General features: G+C 57.6%; 1 protein-coding gene and 1 long non-coding RNA gene across 2 annotated transcripts; one reads left to right on the forward strand and one right to left on the reverse strand.

Annotated features, from left to right (window-relative positions):
* Nucleotides 1-882: 882 nt before the first annotated feature.
* LOC131818962 (uncharacterized) lies at nucleotides 883-10,212 on the reverse strand. The gene is made up of 3 exons (XR_009348986.1): nucleotides 10,160-10,212; nucleotides 4,391-4,463; nucleotides 883-1,044 (listed from the first exon to the last, which is right to left on the reverse strand). It is a non-coding gene; the product is annotated as an uncharacterized LOC131818962 (long non-coding RNA).
* A 60-nt stretch (nucleotides 10,213-10,272) lies between these two features.
* On the forward strand, nucleotides 10,273-14,613 carry UBE2S (ubiquitin conjugating enzyme E2 S). Its single transcript, XM_059153764.1, has 4 exons — nucleotides 10,273-10,495; nucleotides 11,110-11,257; nucleotides 12,520-12,710; nucleotides 14,122-14,613. Exons 1-4 carry the CDS (start codon nucleotides 10,493-10,495, stop codon nucleotides 14,449-14,451), a joined length of 672 nt encoding a protein of 223 aa, XP_059009747.1. The 5' UTR covers nucleotides 10,273-10,492; the 3' UTR covers nucleotides 14,452-14,613.
* The last annotated feature ends 624 nt before the right edge of the window (nucleotides 14,614-15,237 follow it).

Here is a 15,237-nt window from a genome sequence, read left to right on the forward strand (position 1 = left end):
GCTCCGTCCCAATGCTGTGATGTCATCACCAGAGACACTGCCTGCTCTGGAGGGCCGTCACTTGTGATGGTGTTACCAGAGTTTCTGCCTTGTCCTGCCATGACTTAACATGGTCACTCCTTTCCCTGACACCAGGGACACTAATTGCAGGGTCTCCAGCAGACTCTCCCTCTAAAGGGTGGTTGGGCCTCAGAAACCACCCTGCTCAGTGATGGCTTCTCCCGTGTGACTCCTGGAGGACAGGACTCCCAGACTGGCTTCTGCTCCCAAGGAAGCCACTCTAGCCCACCAGTCTCCCAGAGTCCTGGGACACATAGTGGCCCAAGCCCTTGTCACTTCTTTCTGCCATGACTAGAGATATCATCACATCTGTCAACAAGCTCCTGGCTTCCTATTGGGGGTGAAGTGGGATGGGGTTGGGTGGGGTGTACCCACTATTGATTTTGCTGATGATATCAGTACCGTAAGACTTCCACCACTCATGATGGCATTGTACCTGGGGTCAAATGCTAACCATGCCTGATAATGACATCACTTCCCAGGATTCCCTATGACCTATAGTGTCTTCATCTCCCAGGATCTACAACCATTGTATCATCATCTCCTAAGATCTACCATGACATATTAGGTCATTACCTTCCAGAATCCTCTATGGCTGATGGTAACATCCTCTACCAGAATCCACGAGTACTGATGATGCCACCATTTCCCACAGTCCCCCATAATTGTGGTGTCATCACCTCCCAGGATCCACCTCAACCATGGTGTCATCACCTCCCAGGATCCACTTCAATCATGGTGTCATCTCCCAGGATCCACCACAACCATGGTTTCATCACCTCCCAGGATCCACTTCGCCCATGATGTCATCACCTCCCAGGATCCACTTCAACCATGTCATCACCTGCCAGGATCCACTTCGTCCATAATGTCATCACCTCCCAGGAACCATGAGAACCAATGGAGTCATCATCTCCCAGGATCCACTTCAACCATGGTGTCATCATCTCCCAGGATCCACCATAACCATAGCATCATCATTTCCTAGGATCCATGGCATCAAAATATGTCATTTACTGGGATTCACTTCAACCATGCATCACTATCTTCCAGGATCCATCATTTTGAGGGTCAAGTACTAAAATGGCTGTATTTCAATTGTCTTCTGGGGTCCCATAGCACCTAAAGGAACAGTTGTTCCTTTAAGGGGAACTAGCACAATACACACCATTTTTCCATTCCTTCAAAAATGGAATGGGTGGGGTCCCCTCTGATGACATCAACCTTAGCCAGCCCCTTCTTAATGATGTCACTGCCTCCCTCCTGACTTGAGCTGATGCCTGCATCAACCCCACCACAGACCTGGTCTTGGGCAGTCCCCATCACCCCCTGGTGAGGGCATCCAGGCCCCTCCTGATAACTCAAAGCCCTTCACCCAACCATCTGATCGGTGACAGGGTTAACACAGAAAGCTTTTGTCATCACGAGGGGAGTGGGGAACGGGCCTCATAGTCCTCAGGTGACATCCCTGCCCCTGTTACCTGGACCCCCACACAAAACAGCACTCCACTGGCTTGGGCCAAACTCTCCTCAGAGACCCCATGGGCTGGGTGGACAGCTGCTGACCTCCCTGGGGCCTTCACTTATGTCTTCTGCTGGCCTGGTCTTGGAGCAGGCACATCTGGAGGGCCATGGCCACTGCCAAGGCCATGGGGTGGAGAGGTGCTCTGCATCATCTCAAGATGGTGAGGAAGCAGCATTCTCTCCTTAATTCCCCCTCACACACCAGGGAGCCTCCAGGGGTTTTGGGGATTCCTCAATACCCAATGCACAATTTGCCCCAATTCTTTGTATATAGCCATGTTGCGGGGGGCGGCCATTCCCCCACTCTTAAAGGGCTACATACCCCCTCCCCAGCCCCCAAGGCAAGGTGAGGGGGCTTCTTCTCCCTCCTCTGGGCCGTCCCTCTCCCTCTTCTGTCTCCCCCAAATATTGGCACCTCAGCTCATTCCTTCTCATCAAAAGCCTGGGGCAGATAACTGGCCCTCAGCTCCTAGCACCCAGGGGAACTGGGGAGCAACCCCAATCTACCTGGGCCCCCGTGTCCATGCTTCTAGCTGCTCCTGTGGGTTCCCTCAGTCCCATCCAGGGCCTCCCTGTGCCCAACGCCCCTCAGGCAGACTGTGACATCCCCCAGAAAGGAGCCAGCTTGAGCGCCTCTCCCCTTTCACACCCCCAGCCCTCTGTTCCCCACCCCCACTGAGCACTCAGCTTCCCCCCGCCGCCCCTGGAATATAGGGGCTTGGGATCTTTCAGCTTTTGTACACCACCCCCACCCCCCAGACTTGCTGTCTCCTGGCCTGGAGTCCAGGTATCTTGTTCCCTTCCCTCCACTCACTGCCACAGGCTGCCTGACCTTGGGGTCTTGACCTCTGATCTCAAATAAGCCATAGTGGGGAGAGGTCTCCAGCAGGTGAGGAAGTGGGCTTGTCCTGCCTGATCCCCCTCCATGCCTCCAGCGCTGGGACCTCGCCAGCTGCGTCTTCCGGCCCCAGACAAGCGTGCATGAGCACACTCACACACACACACACACACACACACACACACACACACACACCCTTTCTGGGGAGGGGCAGGGAAGGGGTGCCGAGAGAAGATAAACAGTTCTGGACCAGAAGACTCTCCACAGCTTCTTTATCCCTCCCTCTCTCTGCTCAACACCACAATCTTCCCCGGAGTCCCTTGGTGAGGACAGCGGGCCGAGTGGCAACTTGGTATTTTTTTGGAATAAACAGATGTTTCCTGAGCCAGGGTCTCCAGGTTTACTGTGGGGAAGAGATGGGTTTCCACCTCCACGTTTATCACTGGGGAGTCCCCTGTGTGGCTGAGGAGGGGGCAGACATCTAGGAGGTGGTCAGGGCTGCCCCAGAGTCTGCCTCCAAGCCCGGAGTCAGGGGTGGAGCACAGTGCCTTTACGCCCTGGGCACCTTCCTAACCAAGCCTCTTCCCTCGGGGCATTCCAGCATGGTTTGTGCCTTCTTCTGGGTGAGTTCCCTGGCCGAGGCTCATTGAAGTGGGATGCTCTGGTCATTTGCTGGGGCTGCTGTAACAAGCAGCGGAAGCGTCAGCAACGAGCCACCTGCTGGTTCCCTGAGAGGTTGACGGGAGGGCTGGTACCGGGGCTTGCCCCCAGCTTCTGGGGCTTGGCTAGCACTGGCTGGGACCCCACCACATGCACAGCACCTTCCCTCTGTGTACAAATTCTCCATTTGGTGAGGACACCAGTCCCCACCCTCAGTGACTTCTACACTCAATCATCTGCAAAGACCCTATTCCCAAGTAAGGTCACGTTCTCAGGTCCCGGAGGCGAGCATTTCCACAGCTCTTTGAGGAGACACAATTCAAACCAGAAAGTGCATGTGGCATGGCACCGTTCATTCAAACACCAGCTCTTATGAGAACCAGGGAGCATTTTCCCCAGTGCACTAAGATATTAACATAGTGATGATAAGAGTTGCCTGCCCCAATCTTAGTGTCTTGACTATGAACCACAGTGGGGAGAAGAGGTGCCTCCAAGGCTTGGCCTTCCTATGAACTTTAGGACACCCCTCCCCTGGGGGCATCCAAGTGTTTGCTGAGAATTGTAGGCTCTCTTGCATAGAAGGTCTCATTTTCACATCTCTCTGGGTGTGGGTTGTGAGCTGTGCATTTCAGTATTGACTTTATCACTAAGAAAACCCCTTCCTGGGGTGCTTGGCTGGCTCCATCAGTGGAGAATGTGATTCCTAATTTCACGGTTGTGAGTTCAAGCCCCACATTGGGTGTAGAGATTACTTAAAAATAAACTCTTGGGGCGCCTGGGTGGCTCAGTGGGTTAGGGCCTCTGTCTTCGGCTCGGGTCATGATCCCAGGGGCCTGGGATCGAGCCCCCATATCGAGCTCTCTGCTCAGCAGGGAACCTGCTTCCCTTCCTCTCTCTCTGCCTGCCTCTCTGCCTACTTGTGATCTCTATCTATCAAATAAATAAATAAAATCTTAAAAAAAAATAAACTCTTTAAAAGAAAATAAAGGAAACCCCTTCCTCTCTGGCACATTTAAGTGTTTCCCCAAATTTTAGATTTTACTCTATCAATCAGGGTTCTCCAGAAAACAGAACCAATAGGATGTGTGTGTGGGTAGATTCATTTTAAAGAACATCTCGTGATTGTGGGAGGGCTGGCAAATCCAAAGTCTGTAAGGCAGGTTGAGAGGCTGAAAATTCAAGCAGGCTTTCTCTATTACAGCCTTGAGACAAAATTCCTTCTTTTCTGAGCTCCATCAGGTTTTAGTCTTAAGGCCTTCAACTGATTGGATGAGGCCCACCCATCTGATCGAGAATAATCTCCCTTACCTGAAGTCAATGGATAAAAATAATCACATCTGCAAGGGGCTCCTGGGTAGATCAGTCAGTTAAGCATCAGACTCTTTAAAAAAAAAAAAGAAGAAGAAGAAGAAAAGAAAAGATTTTATTTATTTGAGAGAGCACAAGCAGGGGGAAGGAGCAGAGGGAGAGGGAAAAGCAGACTTCCCACTGAGCAGGGAGCCCGACACAGGGCTCGATCCTACGATCCTGGGATCAAGACCTGAGCAGAAGGCTGATGCTTAACCAACTGAGCCACCCAGGCAACCCAAACATCAGTCTCTTGATTTCAGCTCAAGTCATGATGTCATGGGTCTTGAGATCAAGCCTATCATCAGGCTCTGTACTCAGCAGGGAGTCAGCTTGAGATTCTCTCCCACTGCCCCTGTCCCCAACTCCCTATCGATCTCTCAGATCTTCTAAGAAAAAAAAAAAAATCACACCTATGAAATACCTCCCAGCAAGATCTGGACTGGTGTTTGACCCAACAAGTGGCACATGAAATCTAACCACCACCTCCCACCATGTGCGGGGAGGTGTTTGCTTGTAGGAGGAAAAAGGGGGATCTGTGTCTGAGAAAGCCTCATCCTAAGTGCTAAGCATTCGGCACTGGCCAGATTTCCCCCACTCAGGCACACCTGCTTGGCTACAGGGAGCGGGGCAGGGGGGCTCTGAACATCACTATTGTGCTCACTTGGAAAGCGCCCCCCCTCGTGGGGAATTTAGGCAACATTGGCGTGGTCTCAGCAATCACCTCTTCCACCAGTGTCTTCATTGGGGCAGACGGGGCTGAGCAGGGAGGACGGGCAACTGTGCCATGCACCAGACCAGCAGTTTGCTGAGCACTCAGAGACTCTCCTCCTAGGGACACAGGATGGCCCTGCGCCCTCGAGATCAGATGAGCCCTTATGACTCTTGTGACTCTTGTGACATGGGAGCAGAAGTACTTTCCCAGGGAGAAGCTTGAGAGCCAGCAGCAGACGGATGCCTGTGTCCTTCCGTTTCCCCCGCCATGGGCCCAGGCGAGGCTTGGGCCTGACACGCACTCCATCTTCAGCAGCACAGTCTTGGTGAGCACGGCCCCAGTGGCTCCTAGACCTGACCGGCCAGGTTTGCGGTGTCTCAGTTCCACACCAGATGTGGTGTGTGTGTGGATACCGCCCCCTGCTTCTTTTACCTTTGTGTTTTGAAACAATTTCAAATTTGCAGAACGGAGACAAGAATACATCCACGAACCCTGTATACCCTTCACCCATTCACCAACGGTTAACTTTTCCACACACCACTTCAGGATTTTCTTTCCCAACAAATACCCCCCCGCCTTTTTTTCCCTCTGGAGGCATCTGAGAGTAAGCAAGCTGCCTACGTCCTACCCCTTCACCCCAAAAAGGATGTTTCTGAAGAACAAGGACATTCTCTCACACATCCACGGGATGATTAAAACCAAGCACTTCAGGCTGACAAAGTCCACGTTCAAGTTTCACCGACAGTCCCCATATTGTCCTTTGGGAGCTGGTTCTTTTCAGTCCCTGTTATGTGGGGACGCAGCACTGCACCTGCTTATGTCTCCTGAACAGTCCCTCTGTCCTCTTCATGACAGTGATGCTAGCAGAGCACCACGGTAAACAGAAGTACCCCGGCCGAGGATCCGGTGACACCGCAGGGCCTTTGGGCTCCACTTGGTGCCTCCACGGCGCCTGTCCTGCCCAGATCAGTTCCTGCTGTGCTGTTCGTCAACGGATAATGTTCAACTCTGACGGTTCCTCTGGCATTTGCTAGCATTTGCGTGTGACTTCCTCCCACCTCACCGCGGATAGTCCCTTCATCAGACTGTGAGACGCGCCAGGGATTCCAACAGCAAATTTACCAGCGTTTCCAACCGTGGCAGAGTTTTCCACATCTTAGGGACACGCAGACGTGACTATAGGACAGACATATGACAGTCCCTGCCCAGACACGCTCGGGCTTTTCCCATTTTTCACTGCTATTAACAATACCCTAAAGGTCATCTATCACACACCACTTGCTGCATTCACGTCTTTCTCCCTGCGGTGCGCTCCCAGATGAATGGCGGAGTTAGAAGGTTTCAAAGATCTGCAGCTTGGGGTTGCCTGGGTGGCTCAGTTGGGGAAGCGCCCACTCTTGGCTGCAGCTCAGGTCATGGTCTCAGGGTCTGGAGATCGAGCTCCATGTCAGGTGCCACGCTCAGCAGGGAGTCTGCTTGGGATTCTCTTTCCCTCTCCTTCTGCCCCTACCTGCTCTCAAACCAAGTAAATAAATGAAACCTGAACAATGAACTAAATGAAGAGTTGCTACTTCAGGGCCAGGCCGCGCCCTGGAATGCCGTCTACTCCCGTCTACTCCCATCCTCGCCAGCACCGATCTGCTGAATATGGGAGGGCGTCAGAGGGATTGGTTTTCCAGGCATCAAAGGAAGCCCCTAGCGCCGGAAAGCTCGTTTGTTCCAGCATGAAGTCGGCCCTGCTGTCTAGGGTCTGTGGAGTGGGCCCAAAGCCCGCAGTGTGTCCATCATTGGTGGGTACTGGTCCCCTGCAGGGCATGTTCACCTGTGCAGGACAGCCACCCCCACCCAGGTGAGCGCCGCCTTCTGCTCCAGGGACACAAAGGAACTGGCTTCTCCTTCATCAGTCACCGCAGGCCTGCGGACACTGAGCTGAGACCACAAGGCCACCAAGGGCAGAGGCCAAACAGCCTCCGACAGGAAGATGGAGGCGCATGCAAACGAAAGCCGCGGCGTCTGTCGTAACGGCATGGACCGCAAAGCCTGCTGACACCCAGGCTCATGCCTGTGTCAGGACATTGTACCCCTGCCTGGAACTGTTTACTCCAGATTCCCACAAAACATGCTCCCTCGCTTCCTTTTGATCTTTGGTCAAATGCCTTCTTCTCCGTGGAAGTCTCCCCTGACCAGCCTGCCTAAAATTCCCTCCCCCGGTGTTCCGGATACTCCTTGCCCTGCTCTATCTTGTCCGGTGATGAGTATCACTGCATCCTCCCAAGTTATCCTGCAAACGAGCCTACGATCTCCCGTCTTGGTGCTGAATCAAGTCTGCATCTGGGGCAAACCGGGACAGCTGACCACGCGGCTCTTGTCCTTATGGCTTCTCTGTCTCTGCCCTGCTGGAGTGAGTGCCCCAGGAAGGCACCGCTTGGTTTCCTGTCTTGGTCACTGCTCCATCCCAAGACCGTGCAACAGCACCAGGCAGAGGTGCTGGCTCACAGAGTTCAGCCTGCATTGTCTAGTGCCCCGAACCCTGCCTGTTCCACTTCTTCCACAGCTCTTGCTCCCTTCCATGCACCCCAAGTCTTACTTATTTGTGGACTGTTTTACGTCTGCCTGTCCCCGCTGCGGGACAAAGAGTTACCCTAAGCAGCCAGGATGGTGCGCAGCACACAGCAGGCACTCTGCAAATACCTACTGAACGAATGAACACCTCTGATTCGTCAGGCACTCTGCTAGGGGCCCAGGAAGAGTCCCTGCTGTCCTGGGGCTGGTCTGCTCAGAGGGGACCCTGATAAACATGCAAGTGATCAAGAAATGACAAATTCTGGACCCAGATCAAAAAGGGCACATGAGGGGCACCTGGGTGGCTCAGTTGGTTAAGCAACTGCCTTTGGCTCGGGTCATGATCCCAGAGTCCTGAGATGGAGTCTCATATCGGGCTCCCAGCTCCATGGGGAGTCTGCTTCTCCCTCTGACCTCCCCTCTCATGCTCTCTCTCTCTCAAATAAATAAAATCTTTTAAAAAGGGGGGGGCACATGAACAAGCGTGGGAGAGGAGGGGAGGCACAAGTGAGCCGAGGCCATGAGGAGGGAGAAGACAAGGGATCCAGACCCACACCCACGTGTCCTCCTGTGAGACCGCACGCTGGGGACCCACAGAAAGGCAGCCCATGGGCCCAGGGCCAGGGGTTTAGTCAAAGCATAGGGTGGGGGCAGAAGACCCTGGCGAAGTTTTCAGCAGGTAAGGTGCCTGTCGGGAGTAAAACTCCAGGCGTCTGTAAACAGCCACCTACCGGAGGAGTCACTCAGGCACCACCCGCCTCTGTAAACCAAGCAGGACTGGAACATAGCCCCCGCCCCCGGCCTTGGTCTGTGCACTGGTGAGGCCCCCGGGGCTGCAGCAGCACCGAGTCCTAGGTTAGGTCGCTGACCCCCATTTAAGGTGACTGATCAGGGCACAGGCGGCCCTTCCTGCGCCCCCACACCAGGTCTGGCTGACCGGCACAGACGCCCATCCCCTCTCCCAACCCCCAGGGGCACACACCTGCGGCTGCGCCGGCATCTCCACCTCTCTCTCTGCTCCTGCCCAGACTGAAGGAAAGAACACCGTGCCTTCCTCGGCCTGGACTTGGGACCTCCCTGCCTCTCCCCCGGGCGTCCTCCACCGCCAAGCTCACTGACCCAGCCTTGCCAGCTGCCTGACGGGGACGAGGTACCTGCTGTCCCTCTCTGCACGCTCTCCCCGCAGCTCCAGGTCCCCACCGCCCCTTTCCGCCCCCCCGGCCGAGGCACCCTTCTTCCGTCGACCGCAGTCCTGCTGTCTGGCCTGGCTGCCCCTGGTTAGCAGTGCGGGCCGCAGGCCTCCGCGCCTTCTGCTCTGCTCAGCCCGCAAGCACCCGCGTGCGCAGCCCCAGCACCACAGTCCCAAGCCCGGTCCCCCCGCGGTCCGCACACGGGCTGCTGCAAGCACCGGGCGCGACCGCCACCAGGCACCCCGAGGGCGCAGTCGGGCCGCGGGCGTGCTCAGCGCCGTCGTTTGCACGCGCTCTCGTGGCAGGGCCTGGCTTGCCCCCTCGGCCTTGTCCCTGCCGGGGTGTGGGGGCTGGGGCGGGGGCTGCGTGAGGCAGCCGAGCTCCCTTCCCTTCCTTCAGTGTCTGCGCACTCCCCTGGGCAGAGTGCCCTGCACCCGCGAACTGCAGGCCTGCAGGGTGGAGGCCGGGGGCCCGTCGCACACAGGGCCGTGCCTCGACCTCTCTCCCGCGCATCGCCAGGGACCCTAGCGTCCACCTTCCACGTGGGGAGAGAGAAGCCCGACGGCGTGACCGACGCCGGGACAGGCTGCCAGGCCACAGGCGGCCAAGCCCTCAGGGCGTGCGGCCTGCCTCTTCGCACCGCGCGACGCACGACACGGGTCACGGGACTCTGCCCGCACAAAATGGCGCCTCACAGAAAAATGCAGCCGTCTTCCAGCGCCCACCCCCACCGCAGGCTGGAGAGCGGGCGCGGGGGCCGCGCTCACGGTCTTTGCATATACAAAACCGACGAATTTCGTTGGCTGCGAGGGGCTAGGCCCGCACTAGGCAAGCCCCCATTGGTTCCACTCCATTCGTCCCCGCCCCCTGACACCGCCTTCTCTGCCAAGAGCTGGCGCCCAGGAGCCTCTTGACGCCAATCTACGATGGCGCCTTCCTATTGGCCAGTCATCCTTCCATCATCCGTTTAAACCCCCCCGAGTCCCGCCCATCCTGGCCCTGCCCCTGCTCCGCGGCCGACCGTTAGTCGCGTGCGCGAGTTCCTGGGCGTCGGGGCACGCGCGCGTACGCCGGGCAGAGGCGGTGTCTCGTTCAAACGGGCCAATTAGCGGTCGCGTTACCCCTCGCGTCTTTTCCCTCTCTCCCCTCCCTTCTCAGCGCCTCCACTCTCCAGGGACCCCATTACGACCCTCGCCTGTCCCCATTGGCCAACCCGCCGCGCGCCCCCGTCCCCAACTTCTCCGGCTTCTTCCCGCAGCTTACGGGAAGAGAGCGAGCTCCTCGAACGCCGAGGACCGTGCGCGGTGACGTCACGGGTCAAGGCGCGGCGCTCCGGAGCCGCGGGGGGGTGTGGCCTATGGGTGGCTATAAAAGGGCGGCAGTGCGCGCGCGACCTGCTCAGTGCGGCCGGGCACTCGGGGCGGGAGGAGTTCTAGGCGCGCTGCGCGGCGGCAGTCGGAGGCAGCGGGGAGTGGAGCGGGGCCGCCGGGGCCTCTCCAGGGCCGCAGCGGCAGCAGTTGGGCCCCCCGCCCCAGCCGGTGGCCGGGAGAGCGCAGGAAGGGGGCCGGGGGGACCCGCCCCCGGCCGGCCACAGTCATGGTGAGCGCGGAGGCCAGGCTTGGGAGGGGCGGCCGAGGGGCCCCACTAGAGGAGGAGGCGGGGTCTCAGGAGCCTCTCGCGGACGGCCGGGCGGAGTGGGGGGGCCCGCCTGGGGTCCCGGGCCTGGAATGGGCTGACGGGCCTTCCTGGAGGCGGGGCAGGAGCGGAGCCTGGGCGGCCCACAGGTTCTCCGGAGGGGAAGGCCCGACTGAGTCCCGGGGAGGGCTCAGGGGCTTTGTGGCTCGCCCGTGGGTGATCTGGGACCAAGGACGCAACGCCTCCGTCTCCAGCTCCGAGCTGGGGTTTCAAAGAGGGTTTCACCAAGGTTAGGTAGGGATGGGGGGACCAGGGTAGGCCTCGGGCGTACCCGGAACTATGGGGTACCATGCTGGACTATGAGCGAGCTTTGGATGCTTCTGGCGAAGGTGGACCCATCCACAAGCCCCTCGAAAACCGCCCCCATGTCTAGTGGGAGGTCAGCTTGGGATGGCCATCTGAAGCCTACCGGGTGGGGGATCTGGGACGGCAGGTCAACACCAGGGTGGCCACTGCATCCTTAGATACTGCAGGAGGCCCCGACTCCGCCAGCTACTCACCCTCTTCTCTGTGTCCAGAACTCCAATGTGGAGAACCTGCCCCCCCACATCATTCGCCTGGTGTATAAGGAGGTGACAACGCTGACTGCTGACCCGCCTGATGGCATCAAGGTCTTTCCCAATGAGGAAGACCTCACTGACCTGCAGGTCACCATCGAGGGCCCTGGTGAGTGTGGGATTGAGAGGAGGAGGAGTGTGCTTGTAGCATTCTCTCCTTCAGTACAAGACAAACAGCTTATGGTTTCATCTATACGTGGAATCAGAAATGCAAACGAACACCAAAAAGCAGAACTGGTACAAGAACAGGAAGCCCCTGTTAAGAGTTGGGCTCTGCCAGGTGCTGGGGACTGCACAGAGACACCTCTTGGGGCTCACGGTTTGTAGGCAGGACTCCATAAGTAACAAATCATTGGGGATATTTTTCCAGCAGGTAGTGAGAAAACCCTGATCCCTGAGAGAGCATTTAAGGGGTGCCTTACCAGGTTCATCAGATGGGGTTCTCTGAAGGGTGGGCCCGATGACCATAGACCCAACTCCTTGCTGCTGTGCCTGGGGTTCCCAGGACAGGGAACCAGCCAGACCCAGTGTCTCAGGAGGGAACAGTAATAACAAGTGATCATATGTGTAGTGATGTAGTGAGCTGTTTCTACAAAGTAAGCTGAGAAGGTCCCAGCTGGTCGGGAGTGGGACAGTGGTGAGGGTGTCCGTGCTCCCCGATAGGCCGAGTCCTGAGGCAGGCGACCTGGATACTTGGTAGAAGCAGGAAGAAGAGACCGAGGAAGCTTTTAGGGCTTGTAGGATCCTGGAAGGAGTTTGGAAAGGAAGCCATTGGTGGGTTTCAAGCAGATGTGAAGGCTGCAGTGTTGAGCTCATGGGGAAAGGGTGGCCAGGAGACCACGGACCACTGGAGTTGGGTGAGAGGTGAAGTGGCTTGGCCGGACTAGAAGGTGGGGTCAAATTCAGGAGGGGACCAGGAGGTTAGCTGCCCAAGCTACCACAGAGGGATCTGGTGACCTAGGCATGAGGAACAACAGGGTCCAGAACCACTCCCACTTTTTCTGTGACATGAGCAAGTTGGGGGATGAGAACCATTCACTGATTGGGCAGATGGAAAGACTGGAGGTGACAGAACAGTCCCTTCATCTCTGCGGGCTTTCCTACCAAGTAGATGGTTTTCCAGAAAGACAAGTGCTCACGGGAGGTGTCTGCCCTTCTTGGGAAGGGTGTGTGACTGAGACACTTGAGAGACAGGCATTCGGGGTTGCTGTTGGGTCTGCTGGGAACCTGCCCCTCCCCACCCCCCCCTGTCAGGGATGCCCCGGAGTGGTGGGGGAGGCGGTGGGACACTGGCCTCCGAGCCAGCCCTGGAGACTAGGTGGTGCTAGAGAGTCCGAGCTTCCTGATCAAGCCCCTTCTCCCTCACTCCAGAGGGGACCCCTTATGCCGGAGGCCTGTTCCGTATGAAACTCCTGCTGGGGAAGGACTTTCCTGCCTCCCCACCCAAGGGCTACTTCCTGACCAAGATTTTCCACCCCAACGTGGGCGCCAACGGTGAGATCTGTGTCAACGTGCTCAAGAGGGACTGGACGGCTGAGCTGGGCATCCGGCACGTGCTGCTGGTGAGTTCTGGGGTGTCCCAGGGGCCTCCCTCCGGACGTCCCACTGATGTCTGAGCCATGGTGCATGGTGTCTGTTTGAAAATCAACCCTGAAGGAGTTGGGATCTTCCGTGTAAAACTCCAGGTCCAGCTGGAAAATTCTGGAAGCGTCAGCAGTGTTTGAGCCAGGACACCTAAGTGCAGCTGTCCAGGCAGCGTAGTACATGGGGCGTGTCTGCTGTAGGGCCATCTGTGGGCCTGTGTCTTAGACGCTTTCCTGATGGGACAAGTCAGTATGCAGTTACGGAGCTGGTTTCCCTCCTGAGCAGAGTTTGCGGTATCGTCAAATCCAGCATTCTCAGGTGTGCAGTCCGTTAGTTGTCACCACTGTGGTTCTTGAGTATTTCAGTGAGCTGCCTGTTGTCCGCCAGCAGCGATGTGCCCCGCGGGGGCGTTTTGTCTTGTCTTTGTCATTTCTAGTGGGGCAGAGCAGGGGTCTGCCTGATGGCCCCCACAGCACCCTAAGCCAGCAGGACACAGGCGCTAAAGCAGTTAGGTCCCCTGCCGGCTCCACCAAAAGAGCAGGGACTCTTGATCTTGGCCTGAGTTCAAACCCTGTGTTGGGCATAGAACTTACTTTTTAAAAAAAAAAGGAATTTTTTAATGGAATTGCTGACAAGCCCTGGGGCAGATGGTCGGGGGATGAGGAAACATGGAGTTTCCTTTAGGGCACACGGGGAAGATGGAGTTCCAAAGTAAACATCCTCCTCCTCTCCCGGGAGTGTCAGCCACAGCTACCAGGGACCCTGGAAATGAGCTCACAGAGTGACTGTGTCCCCAGTGATCCCGAGGAGCTGCAGTGTGGGCCCACTGCGGGAGCGGCAGGGTCAGGGGTCCCTGATGAGCGTCAGTGACGGGTGCCAGACCAGGTGCGCTGTGTGTCTCAGCAGCCAGGGAGCAGCTCTTACGGGCCTCATTTGCAGGCCAGAAGGGTCTTGTCGCCTGATGGAGGCCAGGCATGTGTTGGGCATTGCAGGCTCCCTGTCACTGTGCCTGAACGTGGAGGTAGGATAGACACCACAGTGTGGGGGCCGCCACTGGTCCAGCCAGACCCAACTCAGGCCTGCAGGGCTGCCCACTGCACCTGCACAGAGTCTGTGCACTTTCGGCTTCAGCTCGCCCCTCGTTAAAGGGGCTCAAGAAGGCGTATTGGGCTGGTTCTCACCCTGGACCTCCCTCTGGGTGCTCCTCAAGTACCTGTCCCCCCGTGGGCCTGTGCAGGAGACACTGAGCAAAGGTGAGGACACCAGTGTGAGCAGGGCCAGAGTCTGCTTGGGGGGTGGTGTTGAGAGCAGGGAACAGGCAGCGGCCGAACTCTGGAGGCTTGGAGGCCCGTGGGTGGCCTAGCCCTGACCTTGGCCCTCTCCCCACAGACCATCAAGTGCCTGCTGATCCACCCAAACCCTGAGTCCGCCCTCAACGAGGAGGCAGGCCGCCTGCTCTTGGAGAACTACGAGGAGTACGCCGCCCGCGCCCGCCTGCTCACGGAGATCCACGGGGGCGCTGGCGGGCCCAGCAGCGGGAGCACCGAGGCTGGCAGGGCCCTGGCCAGTGGGGGTGCCGCCCCCTCCACTGACCCCATGGCCCCCGGGGGCCCTGGAGGGGCCGATGGTCCCATGGCCAAGAAGCATGCTGGTGAGCGGGATAGGAAGCTGGCGGCCAAGAAGAAGACGGACAAGAAACGGGCCCTGCGGCGACTGTAGTGGGTTTTTCTCCCAGCTCTACCCCCTCCCCAGACCCCAACCCCCAACGCTGTCTCTAAGTTATTTAAATTATGGCTGGGGTGGGGGAGGGTGTGGGGCAATGGGACCTGGATTTGTTTTTCTAAATAAAGTTGGAAAAGCAGCTGCTCTGCCTCACAGACACCCCAGGACCGCTGCCTCTGGTCCCCCGGGCCTCAAAGTGTGTGTGCAGGGCTGCCGTGGGGCGTGCCAAGGGAGGAGGGAGCCCCATGTCCCTGCTGAGAGCCTGGAAGCTGGGCCCGTACTCCCATCACGCTTGCCCTTATTCTTTTCTGAAGTAGGTGTGTGGCTTGGCAGGGTTCCTGCCTGGGACAGCCAGGTGACCGGTGTGGGCCCAGCTCAGGGTGACAGAGCACGTTCCACGTGTACTTGTGTATCCTGCATCCCCCTCCGCTGCTCTGCGGCCTGGGCAGGCCTTGTTGGCTGCTCCTGGCTTCATAAGTGACGTCCCCTTCCAGTCCGCATCCCTAGCTCTTCAAGCTGACAGGTCTCAGGCCCTCTGGCTGTTGGAGGCTGTCCTCCACTCTTCAGCTTCCTGGGTTATTCCCCTTGGGCCCCTTTCCCCGCCCCTCTCAGCCTCAGGTGTCCACTAAAGGGCCGAGTCCTTCGGAGGTTCAGTGCATTGGGTGAGGCCGCCCGGGTGCTCCTGTTTAAACCCAAGTGACCTAATCACAGAAACCAATCTGCCACGGGGACAGGTTCTGTTCCTCCCCACACACACACACACTCTCCAGGGGAGGGTCAGGA

Source organism: Mustela lutreola, chromosome 16 (assembly GCF_030435805.1).
Source record: "Mustela lutreola isolate mMusLut2 chromosome 16, mMusLut2.pri, whole genome shotgun sequence".
NCBI lineage: Eukaryota > Metazoa > Chordata > Mammalia > Carnivora > Mustelidae > Mustela > Mustela lutreola.